Source organism: Cydia fagiglandana, chromosome 5 (assembly GCF_963556715.1).
Source record: "Cydia fagiglandana chromosome 5, ilCydFagi1.1, whole genome shotgun sequence".
In the NCBI taxonomy this organism is placed as follows: Eukaryota; Metazoa; Arthropoda; class Insecta; order Lepidoptera; family Tortricidae; genus Cydia; species Cydia fagiglandana.
In genome coordinates this window covers 11187717-11210719 of record NC_085936.1, presented here as the reverse complement: position 1 = coordinate 11210719, position 23003 = coordinate 11187717, and the positions used below count along the sequence as shown (strand labels likewise).

The 23003-nt window shown below is 37.5% G+C and overlaps 1 protein-coding gene and 1 long non-coding RNA gene across 5 annotated transcripts in view; both read right to left on the bottom strand.

Annotated features, from left to right (window-relative positions):
- The window catches only part of LOC134664486 (uncharacterized), a 469507-nt gene that overhangs the window by 128230 nt on the left and 318274 nt on the right, over window positions 1-23003 (bottom strand). The gene's annotated exons all lie outside the window — the stretch shown is intronic.
- LOC134664465 (disks large homolog 2-like) overlaps window positions 1-23003 on the bottom strand; it is a 69163-nt gene that overhangs the window by 26561 nt on the left and 19599 nt on the right. For all 4 annotated transcript variants that reach the window (XM_063521129.1, XM_063521130.1, XM_063521131.1 and 1 more), the window contains exons 2-4: window positions 19604-20028; window positions 12446-12528; window positions 2421-2606 (exon numbers count right to left, since the gene is read on the bottom strand). In XM_063521129.1, coding sequence (XP_063377199.1) covers window positions 2421-2606; window positions 12446-12528; window positions 19604-19856 — 522 coding nt within the window. In that variant the 5' untranslated portion in view covers window positions 19857-20028. The remainder of the gene's footprint in view (window positions 1-2420; window positions 2607-12445; window positions 12529-19603; window positions 20029-23003) is intronic.

The window sequence follows — 23003 nt, the reverse complement described above, 5'->3', positions numbered from 1 at the left end:
ATTTAAATCTTTATTTTATTCTGTTTTTAGTATTTGTTATTATAGCGGCAACAGAAATACATCATCTGTGAAAATTTCAACTGTCTAGCTATCACGGTTCGTGAGATACAGCCTGGTGACAGAGGGACGGACGGACGGACGGACGGACAGACGGACGGACGGACGGACGGACAGCGAAGTCTTAGTAATAGGGTCCCGTTTTACCCTTTGGGTACAGAATCTTAAAAAGCTAAGTAAATATCAATATGCAACCTAGGTCAACCAATTGTTATACTTCGATTCACCTTCTTCTAACGACCATGTTTGTCCTTCGTTCCAACAACAAAGTTATTAACCTCTTATATGGCTACTCGGGAGGAAGACATTGTCTTATATTGCCACTTTACGTGATATTGTATTTATTATTTCGCCTTTGCCTGCAGGATGTCCTTTTGTGAATGTATCTAAATAGCCGTGAGTATACATTTTTATGGGTTGCTTGCAAGACTCATGGTAGGGTAAATGATTACCTTTTCGACGCCGTGTCAAAATAAAACCGGGCAAGTGCGAGTCGGACTCGCGCACGAAGGGTTCCGTACCATAATGCAAAAAAAAAACAAAAAAAGCAAAAAAAAAAAACGGTCACCCATCCAAGTACTGACCACTCCCGACGTTGCTTAACTTTGGTCAAAAATCACGTTTGTTGTATGGGAGCCCCATTTAAATCTTTATTTTATTCTGTTTTTAGTATTTGTTGTTATAGCGGCAACAGAAATACATCATCTGTGAAAATTTCAACTGTCTAGCTATCACGGTTCGTGAGATACAGCCTGGTGACAGACAGACGGACGGACGGACGGACGGACGGACGGACGGACAGCGAAGTCTTAGTAGTAGGGTCCCGTTTTACCCTTTGGGTACGGAACCCTAATAAAAGCTATCATGCGGACGCCACTTCACCGAAGTGTCAAAACTGAAATTGAACTTTATGCATATGCACGTAGGTCTATGTTGCTCTGTGGTCTGTGACCGATTAATCAGTCTTTGGCGTTGAACCTGCGGTGCGGATATATCGGTCATTGGCGTCCAAAAGGTTAACCATGGCACAAATGTAGTGTATAAGGCTCTCTCTGGGAACAAATTGATTTTATTTGTCTAAATAATATTGCTGTGTTATTGTAAACTGTAAATGCGCTCTATATCTAACAAACAGATTCTATTAAATATTTAATATTTAATAAGATACATAATTTTGCTTTGCTACAGTAAAGTACCTGATAAATATTTAAGACACAAAGAGTGCTTGCTCGGATTTAAGATTAAACTTTTATTGAGTATGTTTCTGAGGTATACTCGTATTTTGTACAACTTTTATTTTATAACTCTTTTCTCCTTTACGTAAGTTACATAAGCTTCACAGATCAAAATTATAAACGTATTTTTAATATATACTAGTACAAAGATTTAAAGAAAGCTGTACTCGTAACTCGTTTTTACTTGTAATTACTGTCCAACACTTGCCTACTTTCTGTATAGTCTAAGATACGTTAATAAGGCCGACCTTCACCGATCTGTTTCCAGGATGAAACTTATATTTTATGAAAGAAATATGGCCAAGGCAATTTTTTTCACAGTTCCAACTTCTTCCCGCCATGCATGGATATTTTCGAAACTTATTAAACTAGTTTTAGTATACCTATACTATAGCTATAGCTATACCTACTCTAAAGTAATTTCTTATATTTCATAATATTATATGAAAGTAATAAATACCTCATGAAATAAACGTAGTCACATATATTATTATTTTACTAATCCCCCATGACAGCACAAATATGCAAGTAGCCATGTAGCCAATATTGGTAGTTAACGAAGATTGCACGATAAATACTAAGTTTAATCAAGTTGAGAGAAGGTATTTGGAAAGAATTTCATGCAAATTGGGTCACAGCATTGCGGTCGCAACATACGTGACTAGACTTTGGTGAGAGAGAAACAAACTGGATCAGCAACCCTGCCGGTTCTTTTCGAATTGACAAAACATAAACAAGTTTTAGATTCTTCACGTAAAAATAATCCATGATTGAACTGAATTTAGTACTAAGCCTGATACTGATTCTTATACCTAAATATATAAATCAATTTTACGTCGAACGTGAAATATAAGTATTATATTTTATTACTAATAAGACTAATAACTAATAAGCGACCCGCCCCGGGTTCGCCCGGGTCAACAAATTATATACCTAAACCTTCCTCAAGAATCACTCTATTGATTCCGCATACAAACACACATACAGACGCAGCGGTGACCTTTGTTTTAAAGGGGTAGTAATTACCTATGTTATGAATCGGTCACTACACCTTATAAAACAAAGTCGTATTTCGGTCGTAATATGGGGTTTAAATGTGCGTAGATAAAATGCTATTAATGAACAAACCTGTAATAACACATCTCCAATTTGCAACCGGCCATCCTTTCTGGCCGCGCCGTGCTCGGCTATCCGTGTGATGCTAACGTCCCCGCCGGTCTCCCCGCCCGCGATGCTCAGCCCGAGCCCGCCGGCGCCCCGCTCCAATGTCACGTCCGAAGTCTCCCAAACGGATTCGTTATCGGAATCAGATGGCTGCGGACAAGATGTTTATTGTAAGGGATAGTGTTGATACCTACTTATGGACGGTTTTACCTGTGGACACCGTTGATAACTAAAAAAATAAAATCCTGCCGGCGTATTATGGATGGTTTATCCACGTTATAAAACAACTGTCTCTTTTTAACACCGCGGGTTAGAAAGTGACGGACATCGTTTTATCACGCTGTCACTTAGACAAGAACGACCATCATATCCGTACTGAACGCAATAAATTAACGTAACCGTATTTTTTTAAAGTATGATGACATAGTGTTGCTGCCAGTTTTAACTACGTTTACTTCGTTGCGTGTATGTGTTTATTAAGATACCTTAGGTATCAAAAGGTGTCCCACAGGTAGAATCGCCCGCTACAAACGTGTGTGCAAAATGATTCTTCCCTGACAACATTTACTTTCTCTTTAGGCGCTAATAGTTTTCCATTGCATTTAAATTAACAGATCAGAAATCACTTTTCTTTTAGACCCATGTCAAGCGTTACATTAAAGTCGGTGAAAATGACAACGGATAACAAGTCACCCACAAGGCGGAACGTCACGTACACTCGCACGCTCGGTTGACAACCTTATTCGAATAGGAAATGTTTCCCATGCGTTTCACTGGAAACGTCAAATTAATGAAAGGCATCCGCAGTGACTAAGCGTTGAGTTGAAATTGGTTTACTGTGTTTTTATCCTTGTGATATTCATGTCATGAGCTATCATGACAACTAAATAATTAAGTTAACTCTATAATGGTAATGAAATGACGGTAAAATGGTATAACTTCGTCTTGTAACACGTCACTGTCAGTTAGAATGACATTATTTATTTATATTATCATTCGTTTGTTCCAATCAATTTTTCAATAGTACCTATGTCATTCCAATCACTACACTGCATAGTCTAATAAAACATGGTCTTCTCTTCCCAGAGTAACACAAGCCTACGTCACAATAACATGGCTATCGCATATTATCATATAGCGCTGTCGCATGACGACGTAGGCTTGTGTCAGTCAGGTGACCTAGAAAAGACGGGAAGAGAGTACCAGGCGGAGTATATTATTATACCATGCTACACTGTCAATAGTCTACCTACAGTTGCCTCCAGAAACTCGCGAACTAAATTGACACGAGTTTGACAAATAAAATGATACCAGGAATAGCAAAGAAAAAATAGTCAGGGGTATATGTCGATAAAACGATATCGATAAGTAAGATATTGCACTTACTACCCATGTCATAATTATAAAGGGGTCACAACCGATTTCGATTTGTATGAATGTGACGAGAAAAGTGGTTGATTCGATTGTATAAGATTGTGACGTTACCGATCAAATCAGGAGGTGCGGATGCGAAACTGACAAATTTCAATGTTAGTATGCAGGTTTGGGATCCTATCTCGTCGCATAATAATTGATTGTCATAATGTAATGTTACGCATAAAACTCTTTTCGCATATTTTTTCTCCAGCTGAAACAGAAAGTATTTTCTAAAATATTTTGCATAGGTTGTATAGAATAGGGTAGGTTATAGTCCGGTGGCCGGCTGCATGAAACAAACCTCATCAAAAAATAGAATATACCTACCCTGTGGAGGTACCTGACATTTAGTAGCTTCCAACGCACTTGGTCGGCCTAGGCTAAACCTGGCAGATTTTGTACAAATGGCAAAAACGTTGGACAAAAATTGATCAAAAAAAACCTCATCGAAAAATAGAATGAAACTTGTATGGTAGGATACCTGACCTTGAGGACAGTAAAAAAAAAGTGGTCGGCCTCACCTTAGCCTGGCAGTTTTTGCAGTCCGACCAGATTTATTGGGTCACGTGAGAGCTACAATTTACCTCATCGAAAAATAGAATGAAACAAACGGATTATAATAGCTAAAATAAGCCTGTTGACGTATGTCTTGGTCGGCCTCACCTTAACCTGGCAGTTTTTGCAGTCCGACCAAATTTATAAAAAAATCATCAAAATTTTTTTATCGAATAATCGTATGAAACTTGAATGGTACGATAGCTGCCTTTGAGGACAGTAAAAAAAAAAGTGGTCGGCCAAATCCTGTGTTGGCAGGTTCCTGTGTCCGACCAATTTTGTGGTACCACGTGAGAGCTACAATTTACCTCATCGAAAAATATACTGGCGTCCTAAGCCGAACAGCGCTATCTCAAAAACAAATGATTATAAAAATGGAATTCTCAGTTATAGAAACTAAAGTATAAATTAGCAATGCATTTTCTTTTGAGATAGCGCCACTCGGCTTAGCAGGGCAGTATAATGAAACAAACGGATTATAATAGCTAAAATAAGCCTGTTGACGTATGTCTTGGTCGGCCTCACCTTAACCTGGCAGTTTTTGCAGTCCGACCAAATTTATAAAAAAAATCATCAAAAAATTTTTATCGAAAAATCGTATGAAAGTTGTATGGTACGATAGCTGCCTTTGAGGACAGTAAAAAAAAGTGGTCGGCCAAATCCTGTGTTGGCAGGTTCCTGTGTCCGACCAATTTTGTGGTACCACGTGAGAGCTACAATTTACCTCATCGAAAAATATAATGAAACAAACGGATTATAATAGCTAAAATAAGCCTGTTGACGTATGTCTTGGTCGGCCTCACCTTAACCTGGCAGTTTTTGCAGTCCGACCAAATTTATAAAAAAATCATCAAAATTTTTTTATCGAATAATCGTATGAAACTTGAATGGTACGATAGCTGCCTTTGAGGACAGTAAAAAAAAAGTGGTCGGCCAAATCCTGTGTTGGCAAGTTCCTGTGTCCGACCAATTTTGTGGTACCACGTGAGAGCTACAATTTACCTCATCGAAAAATAGGACGAATAAACACGGATTATAATAGCTAAAATAAACCTGTTGACGTATGTCTTGAGCGGCCTCACCTTAACCTGTCGGTTTTTGCAGTCCGACCAAGTTTGTGGTACCACGTGACAGCTACAATTTGCCTCATCGAAAAATAGGATGAATAAAAAACGGATTATAATAGCAAAATAAACCTGTTGACGTATGGCTTGGTCGGCCTCACCTTAGCCGGGCAGTTTTTGCAGTCCGACCACATTTATAAAGAATAATAATTTCTATATTGAAAATATGGTTTCTTCGCAGCTTGAACTTAACTTAATAATGCTAACTGAAAAAAGTCATAACTAAATGAGTCCATGGAGGTCTTAGAGGGCTTTAAAAAAAAAGAAAACATTCAGTTCAAATTTTATTCATAAATCTATCTAATATCTAAATGACGTTTTCTAACTACCGACGTGTTTTCAGAGTAACACTTACGTTGAGATGATGTTTCACAGATGTCAAAAATAAAAAGGTTTTCATCGATTTTTGACAAGTTTTGAATCGTTTATCCTACTTTTCCACTACATATAAAATGAGGAGGCATAACTGACATTTTATCACGCCAGGTGGCGCCTTCATAGGGGAGTTGCTGTCACTGTCAAATCACATACATTGTTTCCAATAAATTGTAAACATTCTCCTTTTTTAACCGACTTCCAAATCCCAAAGGAGGAGGTTATCAATGCGGTTGTATGTTTTTTTTTCTCCACAATACTGCAATAGTGTGCGACAAATTGTGGAAATATATCTATAGGATCTCCCTTTTTTCCCAAGGACCCGATATGCATAAATCGGTTAGAAAAAGCTTTGAGTACCAAAAACTAAGGCAAATGACAAATACCGTTTGTGTAGGCTGCATTTTAAGGAAGATAAATATTTTGGAAAGAGTAAATACACAGGTAAGCTAAGTTTTAACGAAGTAGTACATAATTTAGGGCATAATGGCTTGGCCACACATGCTGTATTCCATACGCAGCATTACTTTGTGTACCTATCTGATGGGCGGGCGTATATGAAACGCCTTCTTGTACATGCAGGTGATCCAGGTATACACCAAAGCTTAGTTTTCAATCGAACACTTGTAATATAAGAGGAAAAACCGCATGTGAGCCTTCCAAAATTTTAATAAATGGTAAAATAACAAGATAACCTCACATATATTAAGTGATTATCTTTGTATCAAATCAGCCTTTTTTCCATTAACTGTTGCATTTCTCCTTCGAAGCTCGGTTTGTAGAAAAGAAATTTCCACCTTTTACCAGTGGTAACTACTGGGAATAAAAATTCCCAGTAGGTACCACCAAACCGAGTTGGTGGTAACTATTAGGATTTTTTTTCCCAGTAGTTACCAGTGGTAAAAGGTGGGAAAATAATTCCCAGTAGTCATCACTGATAAGAACTTGGTGGTAACTAGTGGGAATAACCCTTTTATTGTTAATAATTACTGTTAATCATAATCATCTTCGGAGTCGAAGTCTGACGAACTTTCCCCAGACTCCGACTTATCTATTGTTATTTCTTCGACTCGCAAAGGCGTTATGTGTCCTTCAAACAATTTGATCTTATGCATTTCAACTCTTAATGTCAAGCCACAATGTGTTGCATCAAATTTGATGCAAGTGGATTCTGCCGCACACTGCCACATTGAATTTATGAAAGCCGTCCGTAACAAGCCATACGTCAACAGGTTTATTTTAGCTATTATAATCCGTTTTTTTTCCATCCTATTTTCGATGAGGTAAATTGTAGATGTCACGTGGTACCACAAATTTGGTCGGACTGCAAAAACTGCCAGGCTACGGTGAGGCCAACCAAGCCATACGTCAACAGGTTTATTTTAGGTATTATAATCCGTTTGTTTCATTATATTTTTCGATGAGATAAATTGTAGCTCTCACGTGGTACCACAAAATTGGTCCGACACAGGAACCTGCCAACACGGGATTTGGCCACCCACTTTTTTTTTACTGTCCTCAAAGGCAGCTATCGTACAATACAAGTTTCATACGATTTTTCGATAAAAAATTTTGATGATTTTTTTATAAATTTGGTCGGACTGCAAAAACTGCCAGGTTAAGGTGAGGCCGACCAAGACATACGTCAACAGGCTTATTTTAGCTATTATAATCCGTTTGTTTCATTCTATTTTTCGATGAGGTAAATTGTAGCTCTCACGTGGTACCACAAAATTGGTTGGACACAGGAACCTGCCAACACAGGATTTGGCCGACCACTTTTTTTTTACTATCCTCAAAGGCAGCTATCGCACCATACAAGTTTCATACGATTTTTCGATAAAAAAATTTTGATGATTTTTTTATAAATTTGGTCGGACTGCAAAAACTGCCAGGTTAAGGTGAGGCCGACCAAGACATACGTCAACAGGCTTATTTTAGCTATTATAATCCATTTGTTTCATTCTATTTTTCGATGAGGTAAATTGTAGCTCTCACGTGGTACCACAAAATTGGTCGGACACAGGAACCTGCCAACACAGGATTTGGCCGAGCACTTTTTTTTTACTGTCCTCAAAGGCAGCTATCGTACCATACAAGTTTCATACGATTTTTCGATAAAAAAATTTTGATGATTTTTTTATAAATTTGGTCGGACTGCAAAAACTGCCAGGTTAAGGTGAGGCCGACCAAGACATACGTCAACAGGCTTATTTTAGTTATTATAATCCGTTTGTTTCATTCTATTTTTCGATGAGGTAAATTGTAGCTCTCACGTGACCCAATAAATCTGGTCGGACTGCAAAAACTGTCCAGGCTAAGGTGAGGCCGACCACTTTTTTTTTACTGTCCTCAAGGTCAGGTATCCTACCATACAAGTTTCATTCTATTTTTTGATGAGGTTTTTTTTGATGAATTTTTGTCCAACGTTTTTGCCATTTGTACAAAATCTGCCAGGTTTAGCCTAGGCCGACCAAGTGCGTTGGAAGCTACTAAATGTCAGGTACCTCCACAGGGTAGGTATATTCTATTTTTTGATGAGGTTTGTTTCATGCAGCCGGCCACCGGACTATTAGGTTAGGTTTGTGTTATAATTTTTCAGAAATGTTAATATTTCCAGCACAATAACAATTATGCGAAATGAGTTTTATGCGTAACATTACATTAGGACAATTAATTATTATGCAACCTAATATGGACCCTGCAGGTTTGGGGGCAAGTTGTTTATTTCAAGAGTTCGCGGTTGTCGCCATAAATCTAAAATTGGTGATTTAATTTTATACAATGTGGCCGGTAGATGAGATTGATTGATAATTAAAGTTAGACCAAGAAAAGTCTGCAGCCATTTTGATAGTCCACGCAGTGCAACTGTTATTTAACGTCATACTCATAGAAGTTTGACGTTTAAAATAATACTTGCACTGCGTGGGCTATCAAAATTGCTGCAGACTTTTCTTGGTCTAACTGTATTTAAATTCTGACCTAATTGACAACTTGAATGTCCAGTTTAGGGACTGGTCTTCTTTACAATCGAAGCAATAGGGATCACCGAGACGATTTAATTTTTACGTCCACACCACACAAATTAAATGGGAAATCTTATCTTATCTTACTTCCCCGTCTGGGTCAGCCTTCTTTGGATTTTGAGCCAAAATCACTGTTTCTATGTTGTGACCTACAACTTGTTACTCTAGCTGTAAGTTTTCCTAACAAATAAAATAAAATAAATGTAATAAAATATTTATTTAATTACCTACAATATGTTTATCCAATATCCTTGTATCTATTACTATAAAATTGCACAATTCTCGAAATACCAAGTAAAATTTGTAAAATAACTTAAATTACTTAAAGATACATTTTAACTGACCGCGCAACAGTAGCGCCGCTAGCGGTGAATTTTCGCGATATTCTCTAATTCAAACTTTTTTGAAAATATCGATATGAACAGCACTGGCCAAACTGTGGTATCATTTGTGCACATTGACCTGTCAATTTAGTTCGCGAGATTCTGGAGGCAACCTTAAATTAATATAATTCGTACTGAAATGTTTTTTATAAGTATGAACTTATGAAACCGAGTGCCGAACGAAACTAGAGATCTGAACGAAATAAATTATCTATATTAATGTTCCATGTATAAATGTTCTTGAGAAGCATTGCCGTGTTGTACATATTTACATTGTACGTGCACATTATTAAATGCTTAAAAAATATCTATTAAAACTTTTTAGCGAAGAAATTATCCTACTATTTATTTATCAAAAACCATCTTGGCGGCTCAAAGCAGTTTGCACAGCAATGGGGTTGGCAACTGTCAAGGGTTTGTATAGATGGCGCCATCATAGCTTGCTCCTTTTTCTATGAGATTTGGCTAGTAGGGCTGGCATCCAGGACATAAAATTTCATTTAAAATAAAATATTGACACAATTCTAGGGATTGACAGGGCAAGCTACTTATGCTGACGCCATCTGCTAAATACTTCGACTGGCCAACCCCATCGGACGTTTATATGTAGGATGTAGGTTGATGATGCTGAATTTGACTCCCATTTTCTGTTTTAGTTTTTACCGCATTATTAAAAAAAATAGGAACGTTTAATGTTTAAATTGTTTTGTATACGCTAACCACTTATGTTTTTTTTTGGTTTCATACTAGGGTAAGACCACCAGTGAATGAACACTTAAGCAATTATCCAAGTTTGAAAAATCATTGCTCAGCATTCATTAATAATTGGAATAATGAACTGCAATTTAATCAATCCTCATTTAATAAATAAGAAAGAAATTTCTGCGATTTTTAATTACTTTCATAGTTTTTGAGTTATACGGGAATTTCCCAAAAACTACCCAAAAACCTAATGAATGAACATAAAAACTAGTGAATGAACACCGAAAAACCCAGTGAATGAACATTATTTAACTCTTATTAATTAGTATAATAAAATCATTTTTATCACAAACACCGTTTCCGGCTCTATTTTAATAGGTTAAGCGATAGCGTTTATATCTTTTTATCCCTCCATATTGACTTCGAATCGATTAGAATGTAATAAAATGATGGTTATTCACCAATAACATAGAAACCAGGTACATATTAAAAAGAAAAAATAAAATCAACCATTAAAACAAGAACCAACGTGCATATTTTGATGAAAAGGGGTCATGCTCACCAAATAATGCTTAAAATAATAAACTTGTCACTGCATTGTTCGTGGTTACACTGTTCATACATAGAATTAGTAGAAATCCAATAAATGAACAAGCCAAATTTTGTATTGTTCATACATAGGCATGACAAATCTAGTAAATGGACTATAGAAATTTGGTTTGTTCCAATACTGGCTAAATGAATCAGAATCGTTTTCTATGCAGAATCACAAAAAACAAGCTCAATACGATTGCGTTTACATATACATTTGGGAAAAAAATGAAATCTACGCGACACCAGTAAATGAACACACTGTTCATTTACTGGTTTCAGAACATTTGATGAGCCAGTAATGGAACTATAAAAAATAAAGACTTAATCGCATAATACGCCAACAAAGTGTACATAAATAGAAGGTTCAACTCTTAATCTAACCAAATAACTAAACTTTGTACTGGTAAAGATTAAATAAGCACTTCATATGTTGCTCCAAACGTACACTGTTCTTATCTGGGATCTAATATTTCCATACAAAACTTCAAATCCAGAAATAAGTAAACTTCAAACGCCAGTCACATCCTAACTGGTCGAAAATAAATTTATTACGGGTTGTCATTGCATGGGAAATAGAGTTGTTAATAAGAAAAAAAATAAGACAAGTGGAAGAAATTGCTATATTTCTTATTTCATTCACTGGAGGGTTTACCCTAATAACATTTTTTTAAACAGCTCAGGGTACATCTCTCTCTAGATTTCTTTTTAGAAAATATGTTCGCACGAAAATACCCTCGGGCACGCTGAAGAGCGACCTAAAGGAAAAACAAGGACAGAATAAAAATTCCAGAGGAAGGTTGTCGAACTAAAATAATTACTCTAAAGAGTCTTAACCGGATGCTCGAGCGAGAGCGATAACGTTTTGTTTGGCAAAAAGTACCCACAAATTTTGCTTTATGTACTTTATGTTATTTTATCTATTGTCTGTCAGGTAAAGTTGACGAAATATAAATTGGGATTAAAAAAAAATTGTATAAGTATTTCATAATGCTTCAGTCACAAACAACTGCTTTACGGCTCGATTCGGAAAATGAATTAGATATCTATTAGACATCAAGAAGTTACGATATGGATAATTTAAAGATATTTGTAAGGTAGATTTGTCAAATTTGACGATTCCGCGATTCTGGATGTCCTCTTGAACGATTTCCACAAGTTATGACTTAGATATCCAAGTCACATCTAGTCGATATCTAATGTAGATTTCTAAAATCTCTAGTTCGTGTCTAATCTTGCAATTATCTCGTTTCCCGAATACGCCTGTTACTCGACAAAAGTGTAGATTAAAGTAGCATATTTTCAGGTTACACTGCCGCAATCTGTATTTTAAATACTATAGCCAACAAAAAGACGCAATTGATTTTTTTTTTTAACTGAGCTGGTGAGCTGCGATTAGATTAGTATTTAGATGGGACAGTTATCAATCACCATCATCATTTCACGGAGACTAAATCGCGGGAAGAAGCTAGTCTAATATAAACAATATTTACAATTTATTTTATCCATTTATTTGGGCTTACGGCGAAAATAAGGAAACTAAAGGGTTTTCCGTATCCGTAAAATCCGTTTATTTTTATTACAAGTTTTAGATTAAAATGGACAAACTAATTTTATTATTGTTGTCACTGCCTTTTTCAACCGCACGAATTTTGTAAAGTGACCTGCAACTTCCTGTCGAGATAACAGCTCAATCACACTTTCTGCGAGGCAAGCGACATAAAATTGTAAGAAATTTTCCCTTGATTTACAAATAAAATGTTGTAGCGCAAGAAACAAAAGTGTTGTCGAGTCCTGATAATATTGTAAAGTGAAACCTGGTAGCTTCCTGGCCCGCGACGGGCGCTTTCCGGGCTTTGCGTTGGCTGCTCCCGCCCGCCTTCGAAGTTGCCAACGTTTGCTGAAAACAAACAGAAAAATAAGTTTTGTACTCATTTTAGAGGAAGGTATTTTATGAGTATAGTTAGTTTTGATTGTAAGGTTGGTACTCATTAATTTTAAATGTTTTAATATACACTGAGAGAAAAGTACAACAAAAACACACTTAGAATTACAAAAATAAACTTAATCCGGGGACAAGGAGACTTAACTGATAGGAACAAATAGACTTTTGCAATTTCTATTAGTTCTTGCAATTTCTATTATCTGTTTGTTGAAATTATATTTGGGATTACTGAGCTGTTTGTAGAAATAAATAAACTTTACAGAAATGGTGAAACGTCCATAATTATTACTAAAACTTCATTTTTTCCCCCAGTACAAAACTGTTTTTTAATTCCTGGTGATGATTTTTCTCTCAGTGCACATCTAAAAATAAAACTCTAGAAACTAATTTGAGTGAATCTTAACTTTTTCAACGAAATAATACGCTAGAGTTAGACCAATTTATACGTCATAATTTCATAGAAGTTTGTCGTTTAAAATAACACCTGCACTGAGTGTGCTGTCAAAATTTCTGCAGACTCTTCTTGGTGTAACTCTATTAATTATCTACTAGACTAGAACTACAAAATAAACCGTTATGGCTATACTCTTAATACAAATCTGTGCTCTTAATAACTTCAGTGAATTCTTTACGTTTTTGGGTGGCTCCCGTTTTTCGTTCTACCCACGGAGTGGCAGTTGACTTTTACTAAATTTCATGATACATCTTCCTTAACTCATTGAAGAAACGACTGAAAATTTGTACCTGGCCCAGGGTCTATTATAATTCAAAATAATTTATTAAGGAGTTTACTTGCTCAGAGCTTTTACAAGTAGGTATGAATTATTGTATTTAATATTAGATAAAGGAATAACTTTAAGCTAAGAAAGAGGAAGTCTGCAAGGGATATTAAGTTTCCAAGCAGTTTGGGCAATCTCTGGATTCAATTCGACTACTCAAATATATTTTGCGTAGGGCGGGTTTCAAATTGAGTCTCGTGTGTTTGTTCTAATGAATTCTGGGGTATGTCAGACAAATATTGAGTTAAATTGATATTTGATAGTTTGAAATAGTTAAGTACGAAATACTGCAAACTTATCTCTTCTGTTTTTGCTTTTCATGTTTATATGACTTATGTATTATTTGAAGATAGTACTTAATATAGGTGTATAAATAATATTACAAAAACCCGGTAGCTGTGTAGTTCTGGCTACTAGTATAAAATAGGACCTCACCGACTCATGCCTTGTAAAAATTGAAGACTGACTTGGCTTTTTTTTATGTTACACACATAAACTTCTAAGTCTTATAGTACAAATAGTGCATAACTGCAAAAAAAACTAAACAACAATACATGACAGGCAAAAAGTAGACTCGAGTTGGTCATACGAAAAATTCTGATTTTGCAAATAAATATGAATTGATTGATACGGCGTGGCGAGTATTTTCTTTGTCATTGCATAACATCAGTTTGCATAAATAAATATTCGAGTCCCACAAATTATCATCACGTTTCATTGCGTCGCTTTCGTTGCTCTATAACGACCCCGGATGTTTACTCAGCCATGGGATAAGGGTGTACGGATTCGGTTCCTGATTAAATTTAAAGTAGATACCCATTAAAAACATTAGAAACCCTATTAACCGTTTATCCTCTTCTTCCACAATATTGTCTAAACTAGGCTCAAATTCCCTGTATATGCACTTGCACTGCGTATGCTATAAAATCGTTGCAGACTTTTCTTGGTCTAACTCTACTACTAGAATATCTCAATTTACCGACCTCGATCCGAGTAAAGCCGTCATTCGATATTTTAGTCTGCTATAATTAGTTTGAACTTCGAGGTTGGTATGGTAGGTCGCCCATGCAAGCCTACCTATTAAAATATACAGGTCAATATATGAATGGCGGTTTATTTTTTAATTGGATGGACGTTTAATAATATTATAAGTAACAAGATTATGTTCGGTAATATAGTACGCCTGAATGACTCATGCGGCCAATTCACAGTCAGTCGACTTACTCAGGCCTGTATTTTAAAATAGGTACCTAATGTGTGCCTTTATTTTTCATCCAATTATTCTTGTACCTGCGAACAGATTAACTAACTCACGCTCTACAACCAAAGGTTTAGCATGTAGATAGTTTTACATAGTGCCTATATTTCTGCCCGATCTGTCTATCTAGGCCATCTTTCCAATTTGCTCAATTAAAAAAACTTCAATACTAACTGTTTATTTATTCAAAGCAAAACAAATATCAAAGAAACGCAGAGGACGTCAATTTATCCTATAATAGATTATAGTAGCAACGTGGAGCCAATATAATTTTTCAATTGCAGTAAAAAATAGTGAAAAGATATTTTCCAGCGAGGGAAGCTGAACAATATTTTGCTTTGCTTTCATTTATTCCGTGGTGGCAATGCAAATTGAAGTTATGGGATATCCCTACTTTTCTTAAAGTATAAATTAAATTATGTTTGTATTGTATTCGAAATGCAGTTTGTTGGTTTATTTTTTATTAACATTAAATAACCTACTATTTGGATATAAAATAGTTTCATGAGGTAATTAATGCACGTGAACGAAAAGCAAGAATAAGTTTAACAATTTAATTCTGAAGCTGAAATTATGTTTGATAGATACGTATTAATAGTTGTATACAGAATACTCCAAAGTGCGCTGTACGAATCGTCCACGATACCAGACTCACAAGCGATATTGAACCTTTATACTTATTGAGACTTTGCTTTGCCTCCTCATGTGTGTTTTACCGCACGTACACTGGGGGTTATGCTCTGAAAATTTGTTCGTTAACGGCCGCTAGCTAAGTTGCTACCACCACACCGTTCGCCGTCGACAAAGCGCCCACACACCCTGGAACCTAAGTGCGGTTAAGGGTAACATTCCATTTCTAACCGCAGCTGCATTACTGTCAATTTTACTGTGGAAGTTGACAATGACAGCGACGCGTTCAGTACCCGTAGTGCAGCTGCGGTTATAGAAATGGAATGTTACCAGAGGAATTTCCTCCCGCGGACGCTCCGGCTGTGGAATGAGCTCCTTGCTGAGGATTTCTCTTACCCCATCAGACCTTAGATACTTTAGACGCGTAGCCTGATTTACTACTTTTAATGCTGACTATACACGCGTACGAGTATGTGACAACAATGTTTAAGCACGACGTATAAATTAAATTATGTATATTGTTGTATTATTTTAATTATACCTAATAATTTCTTTTCCTCAACATTTCTTAAGGACCAAACTTACCTATACATGAATAATTATTTATACCTAATTGTAAGTTCATTATTTGAACCTGGATAGAAAAACGCTCTTTGAAAAATCTTAAGCAAACACCAATTCTGGAAGAAATGACCTTCGTCAAAAACCAGTTAGATTTTTGCCCTGAAGCTCTATTCTAATGAAATCTTATTTTATTCACGTAATTATTTAGGTACTGTGATCAAACGCAGATATAAGACTTCTTGGAAAAAGGGCTCTGAGTTAAGGCATACAAAGTGGTTACAAAGCAAACAACTGCCAATCGCTTTTTCAATTTTGATAAAGGTTACTTTCGCAATGGCTTAAATCCACTAATTAGCGTTCACGACGACGCGACGCTTGGGAGTTACTGGAATCTAGGTGGCGAATAAGCTTTGGTCTGAAGACGAAAATTACTCAGTGGGAAATCCCACAGTAATTACGCAGCAGAGAGGGCAGTGCACAGCAGTGGGAATTATAAGATTTCCTTTCATAGTGCAGTATTTATCATATTTTATTTATATCTAGACCTTATTCGTCAATTCGATTGCCTATTTTAATGTTTAAAAATTAAATCATACCTAATTTGGGGCCACAGGACATGACACAAATGTTACTAAGATTATTTTAGTAAAAAGTCTTAGGTATTCTTATTTTTAATTTGTGCTATTTTCAGGAAGGATCAGTTTGGCGACGCAAATACATAAGCCGCTTCGAGAATAGCATTTTTGTACTAAATATGCTTGTGCCACAAAGTGCCGCACATTGGTGGAAATCCCGCCTTTATATTATGGTCGCCGCTTTTTTACTTATAACAGAATTTTTATTACCATCTTCGGTCACCACCATCATCATCCTACTCAGACAAAATCATGAGCAAGAAGCAAGTAAACTACAATTTCCTTCCATTATTCTTCCTATTTTAATTTGTTGGGTGTCCGGGACGAATCCCTAGTTTGCGAATAAATTAAGACCAGCAACTCTAAAATAGCAGAAAATTTCGTATAACTGTAAATTGCTGGTACTTTAGGGCACAAAGAGAGTTTTTAGTCTGGCTGGACACTTGGACAGGGCAATGACTTCGTCTAGTCTAGGGTGTAAGTCAAGTCACGCGTTAGTAATTATGAAGGCTGATAAGTGGGCGCCTTCGTATAATTTTAGCGAGTTTTAGGCCTTAAAAGTTTATGTAAATACTTTGTTCTAGAGATAAACTGAGTCAGAAACGGTTTAAATACTTACTCGTATGAAGGCTTAATTTGACATACAGTCAAGAGCAATGAAAACTTATAAATTTACTATTTGAGATCAACCGGGGTAAAAATCGTCACTTGAGATAAATGCGTATTTTAAAGATTTCTTCTAAACGGACCATTTTAAAACTATTGCAACCCTCTCTGTTCGAAGTGTGGTCACTGGACTTGTAATGCAGACGGCTATATTATTTTGCGTTGCGTTTCGAAAATATCTTCAAAAGACGCATTTACCATAAAAGACGCAATTACCTCGGTTGACCTAATAGAAATTTTATTTAAAGTAACTTTCCTGTAGAAGGGCTCCAAAAATTCACCCAAATAACTTCAGCTAAACGATAATGTTTGTAGTTGATTGTACATTTTTGTGTACAGGTAAATAAAAAAAGAGCGCTGACACAACATTTAAATAAAAGCCAAAAGAAATAAAATTGAACGTCCCACCATTGTGTTCGCTCACATCTATACTTTGCGTAAAGTTCGTTCGTTCGTTCGTTCGAAGCGTTCATTTTGATATACGTTTTCCTTTAGCACCCTCAGAGACTTTTGGTCAGTGCAGCATATCAACTTTGTGGAATTCGAGTGAAACCAGTATTCCAGTCCTTGTGAAATAAACCTTATACCTTTAAACGAGCAATGCTTGTAAAGACGGTCAAGCAAATCTTGTCAGTAGAAAAAGGCGCGAAATTCAAATTTTGTATAAGACGATAACCCTTCGCGCCTACATTTTTCAAATTTGCCGCCTTTTTCTACTGACAAGATCTGCTTGACCCAGTATATATTTATTTATATATATATGTTTTGGGGGTCTCGGAAACGGCTATTTGCTATATGGGGATTTTCGGGCGCGAAAAATCGAATCTAACTAGGTCTTATCTCTGGGTAATAAACGTGCATATTTGAGTCTTTATATGTTTTCTAAGCAAAGCCCGGTCTCCCAGATATTGTATCTAAAGTTGGAAAATTAAAATGAATTTCGCTGTTTCAGTCAGACTGAAAGTTTTTATGCGTTAACAGCTTGCATATGCATTCAGTTATAAATGATAAAACAATGATAATTTTATACAGAGTGTAATTTTCAGGTGCTAGTTGTACAAGTGTAACTAATTTGTTTTTAATACGTTACCAATACTTCAGAAGCGTAGGTATTTAAGTATTATATTAGGTCTATAGAGACCCACAATACGCCTCGTGTTTTTTTTCGGTTTGTTCAGGTATAGTTAAACTACGATCGAAAATTTTGCCAAAGTAAACTTGCTGGGCTAATAACATTAACCTCGTGCCGCCCAATGTACATTAGAATGTACTTACAATCAGTTTCGATGGAATGTCAACCTTAATAAAAAACAAATTAGGCAGCATTTCATTTGTCTTGTAAAATTTTCGAATAGATGAAATTCAACCCAATTGAATATACAATAAGATTCTAATTTCCTTGGCTATAATTTTGTATGGTGGGCGGCACGAGGTTAATAATATTTTCTGGACTAAATTGGTAATAAGTGGCCTCTTAATGGTTTTATCATGTCAACCTGCCAAGAATGACGTCTTGTCTAAAAATAAGTTTTAATCCGTCCGTTTTGGCCCCATAATTCTAAGATTAAATTTCTACTGTGTAATTCATATTTCTATAAAATAAAAACACCTTATCCTTGCTAAAGATTAACCTACCATGCCCAACGTTGCCTGGCTTAAATGAAATTAAATAATGACGGTCTACCAAAGAGCTGCATGTTATACAATGCCTGATAGTAAAAGTTACTTACGTAAGTAATTTACGACTATTTGTAGTTGTCAATGTCAACGAGAATTTTTATTAGAGGCGGTTGTCAAAGTAAATTATAGTATAGTAAATTATGTAGTTAGTACATTTACTGCAATCTTCGACGCAAATAATCAAAACTTTTAGAACGTCATTTGACTTTGACCGTTATCATTTCATTGATATGTGTTAAATTTGTTAAATATCAAAAAGCATCGCCTTCTATTTACTCGAGACTAGGCCAAAGGTATGGTGCCATCTTTTCGAGCGATGGCGACCTGAGGCCTACTCTAAAACTCGAATTGGCATTGTTCTAACTGACGTTATATATTTATATTATTATGGTACCTACGCAACAGCGCCACGGCGCTACCCTTACATCTGCTACTTACCTACATGTTCTACCAAATACATATTATGTTCAAAGAGGATGAACTAAACTTGCATGAATCTTCACGTATTGTGAGGCGTAGTGTTATTATAAATACAGTAGGTACCTACATATGTTTGACAAATGTATGCTGTGGAAATGCGAGCGTGGTGTTGCAGTGTTGCTTGATTACGTGAGTTAGGACAATAGGTTATACGGCGTGTTTATTTGGTAAATGCTATCCATATTACCCTCATATTACCATGTCACATTTGAAGTATTTGAACGCATTTTATAAGTAAGTAGTCCTTATCCTTTCACACCTATTTTACCGTCCGCCGCGGATATCCACGTCACAATGACAGTGGCCTAAAATCATTGCAAGTAATACAAGGTACTTACATTCTTCCGTGATCTGAAGCTCGATCTTATCCAAATCGTCTTCATCATCGAAGTCGGTCTGCACGGTGACGTCGCGCGTGTACTGCTGCAGGGTGATGACATCGAAGGGCGCGCGTTCGTCGGGACTGGGCGTGCGCGGGCCGGGCTGCGAGTCGTGCTCGTGCCGCGCGCGCTTGCACGCCGCGCAGCCGCACAGCGAACCCCGCACGCGTAGCAGCCATACTAGCCCGAACAGCGCCATCCACGTTGTCATACTGACTTTAGCACCATCACGCTAGGTTGCACTGTCACACGCCATTGCTAGCCGCCTTTAAGCTTTAGCTTTTGTGTTTTTGCACTGGCATTTTACGTCACTTGCACTTTTTATAATAAAGCTTATTAGCCCATTGAGGTTAATACCCATTTGTCAAATAGCTGGTGAATAACTAACGTTGAATAAGACAAGCAGTCAGGGTTAAAACATGGCTACGGTTTAAACCTTATCCAGAGATAAGGTATGTGGGACTCCTATTTTAAGATTCAAAGGAATAATTAACCAAGTAAAATTAAAGCGTATTCAATTTATTCTGACATTAGAAGAATCAATCTTTTACAATCAAAGTGACACCTAATATGAATTGTCGACTTAGCGGCCTGCTTCGCAGGCGGAGGTAAGCAACCGAAAAAGGTTCGCCACATCAGCCTCCCCCAGACCTTTAGGGTCGATAACGTAAAGGAAACCAAACCTGACGACCAGAGCGGGTCTTCCTAGGTTCGGCGGCGGGAGGAGCAAGAGGAACTACTGCGGGTGCTGTTCTACAACCGGTACTACCACCGGGAACTGGAGAGGTACCAGAACTACCTGGTTCATCTGACAAGATGTACGCTGGTTTGACTCTATCAATTGAAACAGAAACAGCCTTTCCTGAAATGTCGATAACAAAATATTTATCGTTTCTTTCCAAAACTAGATAAGGACCGGCATAAGGAGGCTCTAGTGATTTGCGCACCAGATCTTGCCTCACAAATACATGCGTAACTGTAGACAGATCCTTAAAAACAAATACTTTTGCAGTACCATGGCGGGCTACGGCAGACGGCTGCAGTTTTCTAATATGTGAACGTAACCTTGCTAAGAAATCTGTATAGTCAGCAAATCCGCCAACTGTATGTTCGTTGAAAATGTCCCCAGGGAGTTTAAGCGCTTCCCCGTAAACGAGTTCAGCGGTAGATGCGGATAAATCATCCTTCCAGGCACTGCGAATACCTAGCAGTACAAGTGGAAGAGATTCTGTTCAAGTATCGCTTGCATGACACATAATCGCTGCCTTAAGCTGACGATGGAAACGTTCGACTAACCCATTCGGCGCTGGATGGTATGCAGTCGTTTTTAAATGATTAAAACCAGTTAATACGGAAATCTGACGGAACAAGTGAGATTCGAACTGTTTACCTCTGTCCGTGGTAACTCTATCTGGGCAACCAAATCGCGCTATCCATGTGGTGATAAATGCTTTAGCCACGCTTTCCGCTGTGATGTCTACTATCGGTACCGCCTCTGGCCAGCGAGTAAATCTATCAACAGCGGTAAAACAGTACCTGTATCCGTCTGAACTTGGCGTCGGACCTATTAAATCCAAATGTACGTGCGAAAACCGGGCTGAAGGTGTTTTAAATTCGTGAACTGATGCATGAACGTGTCGAGAAATTTTTGATTTTTGACAAGCGATACAAGTTCGCGCCCAAGTGCGACAGTCTTTTCTGACCCCCGGCCAGACATAACGTTCAGTCACCAATTTAATTGTGGCTCTTGCACTAGGGTGACTGAGCTGATGAAGAGAGTCAAAAACTGTTTTTCTAAGCTCTGGCGTTATATAAGGCCGTTTTACAGTCCCGGATACGTCGCAAAACAGTTTAGCTTTACCAAAAGTTACTTGTTTAAGTTTAAGAGATGAACCGGATTTGATTAAATTTTGCAGTTCTTTATCCGCGATTTGAGATGCGGCTAAAATATCTAAGTCTAGACCATTCGTTATGGCGTCGGTCCTCGAGAGTGCGTCGGCCACGACGTTGTCTTCGCCAGCGATGTACCTAATGTCAGTAGTAAATTGTGAAATGAAATCTAGGTACCTAAACTGGCGAGGCGAACATGAGTCATAGGATTTTTTAAAAGCTGATACTATAGGTTTATGGTCGGTCATGATAAAGAATGGTTTCAATTCGTGACGGAAATACTTCACAGATTCATAAATCGATAATAATTCCCGGTCGTAAGCACTATATTTAGTTTGCGCTACACTTAATTTTCTAGAAAAGAAACCGAGTGGTTGCCAGTGGCCTTGCACTTTTTGCTGCAGGACCGACCCAATAGCAAAATCGGATGCGTCACTAACAATGGCTAACGGAGCCCGGGGGTCTGGATGGGCTAACAGAGCCGCACTAGCAATACTCTGTTTACATGCGTTGAAAGCTTTTTCCAACTCAGTAGTCCAAATTATAGTGTTGTTGCTTTTGACAGACGTCCCACTAAGCAACGCATGTAGAGGAGCTTGCATTTTTGCGGCGTTAGGCATAAAACGCCTATAGAAATTAATAGCGCCAAGGAAACGCCTTAGATCTCTAAATGTTTTTGGTTTTGAAAAATCTTGAATTGCCCTAACTCTGTCGCCAATAGGCTTTGAACCCTCAGAAGAAACCAGGTAGCCTAGGAACTCTATTTCGGGTACAGCGAACAAACATTTGTTAGGGTTAAGCAGAATGCCGTGTTCACTAAAGCGTTTGAAGATTAAACGTAAATGTTCCTCATGCTCCGTTTCGTTCGTGGAAGCCACTAAGACATCGTCAATGTACGAAAAACAACAGTCGAGCCCTTGCAAAACCTCGTCCATGAAGCGCTGAAATGTTTGCACTGCATTCCGTAAGCCAAAACTCATGAACGGGAATTCGAAAAGCCCGAAAGGAGTTGTTATTGCTGTCTTAGGAATGTCTTCTGGCGCGACGGGAATTTGGTTATAGGCTTTTACTAAGTCCAACTTACTAAACACTTTACAATTGTAAAGATTATGCGAAAAGTCTGCAATGTTACGTACCGGGTATCGATCTGGTATCGTACGCGCGTTGAGTGCGCGGTAGTCACCACAAGGACGCCAACCTTTGTCTTTCTTAGGTACTAAGTGAAGAGGCGATGACCACGCGCTCTCAGACCGCCGTGCGATACCCGTACGCTCCATATCTTCAAATTCCTGCCGCGCAATTTTTAAACGGTCCGGGGTTGTCCTGATAAAATGCTGCGTGTTATGTTTACATATACGTTCTTGAGGGCTACCAATGGGCCGCAAAATATCAGGGTACTCCGCCAATAGTTTATGATAGGCAGATTTACCCGTGATTACTTTAATTTCCGGACAAGAAACAGGAGCAG